The 6,000-nt window shown below is 45.3% G+C and overlaps 1 protein-coding gene across 5 annotated transcripts in view; it reads right to left on the minus strand.

Moving 5' to 3' along the window:
- Positions 1-6,000, minus strand: part of LOC147029751 (secretion-regulating guanine nucleotide exchange factor-like) — a 230,893-nt gene that overhangs the window by 92,884 nt on the left and 132,009 nt on the right. For all 5 annotated transcript variants that reach the window (XM_085873052.1, XM_085873055.1, XM_085873056.1 and 2 more), the window contains exon 8: positions 5,454-5,587. In XM_085873052.1, coding sequence (XP_085729178.1) covers positions 5,454-5,587 — 134 coding nt within the window. The remainder of the gene's footprint in view (positions 1-5,453; positions 5,588-6,000) is intronic.

The following is a 6,000-nucleotide window of genomic DNA, read 5'->3' on the forward strand; positions in this document are numbered from 1 at the left end:
GAGAGAAAGAGAGAAAGAGAGAAAGAGAGAAAGAGAGAAAGAGAGAAAGAGAGAAAGAGAGAAAGAGAGAAAGAGAGAAAGAGAGAAAGAGAGAAAGAGAGAAAGAGAGAAAGAGAGAAAGAGAGAAAGAGAGAAAGAGAGAAAGAGAGAAAGAGAGAAAGAGAGAAAGAGAGAAAGAGAGAAAGAGAGAAAGAGAGAAAGAGAGAAAGAGAGAAAGAGAGAAAGAGAGAAAGAGAGAGAGAGAGAGAGAGAGAGAGAGAGAGAGAGAGAGAGAGAGAGAGAGAGAGAGAGAGAGAGAGAGAGAGAGAGAGAGAGGTAAACACCAACAGCAGAGCTGAAGGCCAAGCCAGAGGGAGGTGGACAAACAGTGGGTGTGGGGAGGAATGGGGGGCAGGAGAAGATGCATGGGGTGGACAAGATGGATACAGAAGGAAACTCTCAGGAAGTAAAACTGCAAATTTGGAAGGAGGAAGGATTGGGGTGGTGGTTAATGAGGCTAGAAAAGATCATGTTGTTGGAATGGGGATGATCTGAGATGATGGTGAACAGCTGTCTTGAAGATCTGGAGGGAATAATGAGATTGAAGAGGATGTGGGAGCTTGTTCCAAAGGTGTGAAAAAAGAAGAATGAAAGCGTGGAGGTTTGCAGTGATTCTTGATTTTGATAGTTTTACCAAAAGGGGGTTGCTTGTGGACCTTGAGTGCTCTGCGGAAATATGTGGGGGGGGGACATATTGCAGACAGGGCGGGGAGGGGTGAGCGAGGCCAGAGAGGAGATGGTCGAAAACAGAGAGACCACCGAACTGCTTGCAGTGAGAGAGTACAGACACAAAGACTCAGCCTCATCGCGTGAGATACCAATGATCCTAAATGCCTTGGTAACGAGGCTAGAAAAGATCATGGTGTTTGAAAAGCATGATATAAATAAAATTAATTATTATTGTTAAGAAAGATCATGGCTGATAGTGAGGCCCAGGAGTTTGAATGACTGAACTTTCTTGGATTGTGAAGAAAGCAGATAGGAGGGTTAGCCAGACAGTCCTTTCGGTGTGCAAAAGTGAGAGTGTGAGATTTGTCAGGATTGAAAGACATCTTCCAAGTGTTTGACCAGCTTGTGATTTTGGCAAGGTTTAAAAAGAGGGAAGAGGCTGCAGCCAGCCTGCCTGTCTGAAGGATGATGATGAGGGCCTCCATCCATTGTTGGGCAGGTAGAAGCAGCATGTCCAAGGTGGAGTGACCTCATCTGAAACCAAGTGATCAAATTGGTGATCTCAGAGATGAGGTTGGAGAAAAGGAAAGATTTCATATCAACTGCAATGATGGACTCCATCATCTTGCTGATGATTGGAAGTAAGCTGATTGGTCTGTGGTTGAGGAGATCAGTTTTTTGCACCTTTTTAATGTAATGCAGTGATGTTGGCAGATTTGTAAGTGGATGGAAGATTATCTAGTGCAAATGACAGTGTGAAAATGGCAGAGAGAAGGTGTGCAAGAGCAGCAGAGCAGGTTTTTAGGACACGCGAGCTGATGTCGTCCGGTCCAGTAGCAGAGTCAGAGTCGAGGGTTGAAAGAACATTCTTCCACCTTCTCAGGTGAAAAAGACACAGAGACTAGGAGCAGTTGGGTATGACAGAGAAGGATGGGCACCAAGAGTGAGGGGTTGGGGACGCAGGCTTTGGAAGCAAACACAGAATTGGTCATCCGGCCTTCTCACGCACAGAATCGGCTGTGGTTCCACTTGAAGTGGGGGAAGGGATGGAAGGGAAGCGCACACCAAAGACAGACTTAACAAGGCACCACCCAGTTTTAGAGGAGGGAGACAAATTTGAAAGTTCATTCTTGAGGTTGGACAGATGTTGTTTTCTGAATCTCATGAAAGTGGCCACATACTTGTTGTGGACTTTTTGGAATGCACTGAGATTGCCTTTGGTCATATTAGCCTTTCAGGAAGAGAACACTTTTTTCCGGACATTATTGCCGTTCCTTTTTGCATCTGAGGATCCTTAAATCATTAAATATCTAAGTCTTTATCGGGCCCATTCAATCACAGCACAATCGACAGACATCGGGAGTAATGACAGGGCGGAAGAGAGTTTGGGCTAAATTTGGTAGGGATGAGGAGGGCCGTGTTCGGATATAGTACTGAGGTACACAAAAAAGAAGGCATTGCTAATTGAGGTGTCAATACCCAGCGATTTTGGCCCAAAAAATGCAAAAATCAAGAAAATGACCAAATACCAATATCTCAAAAATGAGGTGCAAAGATCCTGGAAGCTGAACGATGCCAAAGTTGTACACATGATTACTGGAACAACAGGAATGATAAGAAAAGCGTTACAAAGATGTTACAAACAATCCCTGGAAATGTTACTACAAACGAATTGCAGTTGGAAGTTGTCCCCGGGCCTCAGTGACAATATCACGAACCCTTACTGAAACAGAGGTGGATACTTCGAGACATGGGAGGACTCCTTTCCACCTTCTAAAACCCACATTTGGAGATGTCAACCACCGACACACACACACACACACACACACACACACACACACACACACACACACACACACACACACACACACACACACACACACACACACACACACACACACACACACACCAACCACCCCTTGAAGCCAGCATTAGAAGCATCAGTCTTGGTCACACATTTCTGACATTAGCCTTCATCAGCAAGACTAAAAGAAACTTAATATACACACTTTTAGCTTGCGGCATAATGTAACATGAGGACTCTCTCTATCGAGTGCAGCCTGTGGCTGCTGGTTGCATCATTGGTTGGGACGCGGCTATGCCACTGATGCAGTGTCCCCCTTACCAGTATACTGGTACTCATTTTGCCGACCTCGGAAGGATGACAGGCTGAGTCAACCTCCTGGTGTATTTTTAATTCAGCGGCCAACGGGACTTGAACCCTAGGATCCCAAGCCACCACCCTAACCACTAAGCAAACACAAGGCTTGGCTTGACAACCAATGAACAGAGAGATTCAGATGGGTGACAGCTCCATTCAAACAGAATTCCCAAATCCCAAGAAAATATCCTCTGAATTAAAATTCTGTTGACATCAAGCTCTCCTCTTCACAAGGACGCAACGTCATGGCAAATAACTGCTGTGCAATAACTTCAGTGGTCAAAGTTCTCATGTTGCAAAGTGTAGTCTGTCTCGGGACGTATTAATAGAACAGGGAGACACAGTGCACGACTCGGATCATCGAACCGCTGCTGCTTCCAATTATAGCCAAGATGCTGGAGTATCAGTCATGGTTATTATTGAGCCGCTGGAATAAAAAAAAAGTTACTTTGCAAAACGTATGACCCGAAAGACCGATGCAAAGGGTAGCCAGGTTCGGGGGAGATGCGATTCAAGACAAAACACAACCGCTCTGATTCAAGGCAGGAATTCCAGAATCATTTCCACTTGGAAGTTCAACAATAAATACACAACACAGATTGGAGTTGGGATTTTGAAGAGGTCTCGGTTCCTTCAACAACATCTTATCAGCTCTGAGAGAGGCTGTCTTTGGAAGCTGGAGTATACGTGGTGGGGAATAGTCTTGTTTAACGTTTTTTATTTTATTTTATGAGTTCCTTCACAAGGAACTTCAACACAGGAGGAGGCTACACAATGGTTGTTTGTCCATGGTCTATAGTTTTAAACGTCGAGAATCAAGCAAGGGAGCATCACAGCCCATTGTGAAAGTCATGTGCGAGCATGTGAGTGTTTGGTATGAGTGTGCCAGCTCCGGGTTTGAATCGCCGAACTCCCAGGCTCGGAGCGAATGCTCTAACCATGACTCCACCGAGTGTGGTTATCATTGAAGGGAGGATTGTTGGTATTAATTGGTTGATGTAATGTGTTTGTGCACCTGAGTGGCATCACGTGTGTTTTTGAGCAGCCAAGTTTTTACCCTGGTGCTGCCCCCCTCCTCCCCCCCCCTTCCTCTTTCTCTGTTCATTCCCCTGCTTGTTGCCCGGATGAATTGCCTTTTGACTCATCTGTTGCCTCGCTCTTCCCTAAGCCTCAATTTTTGTAGAAAAGAAAATCAAATGAAATAAAGCTCAAACCGAAGAGGCCGAACAGCCCCATCATGATTTAGCCACCGCTGCTCTCCACGGATCATAAATTTAAGCGACACCTATTTGATACACCCGTTCGGTGTCAAAAAATGTCGAACGATGGTTTTGAGAGACAAATGCAAGGAGAAACAAGAAAGAGCAATCAGAGATTGCAGATCCTTGCCAGGACTAGTTTTGAGTGTTGTATTTTGTGTGGCAAGTAAATGGAAGGATGTAGTCGATGAAACGTTGTTGATTGCAAGATCCTAATGGTCGACTTGTAAATGTGTAAAGGTCAAGACGTCTGAAAAGGTCTCAAGGGTCAAAAGGTCTAAAGTGTCTCCCAATCCCAAAGGGTCTTAAAAGATCGGGGGGAGGGGTCTAAACGGTGTAATTTAAGGTCTATGGGGTCAGAATTGACTGAAGGGGACTAAAACATCTTAAAACATCTAAAAAGGGTCTCAATGTCAAAGGGGTCAACATGGTATTAAAAGTTCTGTATGGTGCGAAGGTCTCGAGGGTAGAAAGCAGTCTAAGAGTTTTCATGGTTCTCATGTAAGATCTGCGAGGTTCTAAAGGGTAATAGATGTCAAAGGGTTCTAAAGTGTGTATCAAGGTCAATAGGGTCTTAAATGGCCTTTGGGGTCTCAAGGGTGTTAGGGGTGTTTGAGGGTGTGAGGGGTCTAAAGGGTCTTAGGGATGTAAAGGGTCTTTGGGGTTCCAAAGGGTCGAATGTAATTAATACACATACTCACGTTCTGTGCGGACAAACAAACAAACAAATGAAATTGCTCGTTGAGCAAGGAATTGCCGGAATAACTTTGTGAAATCTCCATGATCTCTGAAAAAACAAAAACCTGGAAATCAATTTGGTTCTTATTAGTCGATAGTGCTACTGTTTAATAAGTTATAGCACTTAGTTTGGTCATGAGCATAACTTGGAAGTCAATCGGACTTGAAATGGCGTTTTTATCACAATTTGAAAGTTTTGACCCGACCCCCCCTGACATTCGACCCCCGACCGCTAAGAAGGGTGTTGGTGTGACACCTCAATGAGACATATGGCTGGACGCAGAATTGGAAGATGCACATTTTGGATTTGGTTTGAAGTCGATACGACCATTTTACCGGACTTATTGCGAAAATAAGAATTTCGGCTTTTCGGTGACCTTGACCTTTGACCTAGATTCACCAAAAACGACAAGTGTCTAAGTTGGACCATGGCCGACGTCTGTACCCAGTTTGGTCATGATCGCTGAAACAGTGTGGCTGCTACAGGGTAAACAAACACACAAACAAACAGACAGACCCAAATGCAATACCCTTTCCTCTGGTGAGGGTATTTAGTCAAAGCAATCGAGAGAGACATGAAGACTTACCGCTTGGACATGACACAGGCCAGTGATCGTGGGTGCTATCCATGCCCCTGAGGGCTTTTCACCAGTTCCACAAAAAAGCCCATCATCTCCAAGCTGTCCGTAGTCTCCTCGTCCCCAGGCAAACAGTTTCGTCCCTGGAATGAGAAAGAGCCCCATAAACCACATGGCAAGGCAAAATTAGACAGCTGACAAAATAAAATACTCCGCATGAATTTTCATTATCTGACATACGAGTTGTTATCAACTAGTTTCTTCACCTTCACCATGTACAAGCATTTCTCTTCTGCCCGTGGATGCGAAAGGGATGCAACCACCCCCCAAGCCCCCCCCAAGTCCTCATGTTCCCTCAAGGCCTCAACCCCCCCTCTCCCAACTCTGCCTCCAACCCCATCTCTATGCCTGCCCACCCCCATTCCCACCACAGCTCTCTGTCCTCTCTTCCCCCTTTCTTATTCAAGTTGTCAACCCCACCACCCTCCCAACCCCAAGTACACAACTTAATCCCCCCCTCCCAACCCGAAGTGCACAACCCTAACCCTCTCCCAAC

Source organism: Eptatretus burgeri, chromosome 3 (assembly GCF_056783735.1).
Source record: "Eptatretus burgeri isolate ZD-2024b chromosome 3, Ebu_testis_v1, whole genome shotgun sequence".
Lineage (NCBI taxonomy): Eukaryota > Metazoa > Chordata > Myxini > Myxiniformes > Myxinidae > Eptatretus > Eptatretus burgeri.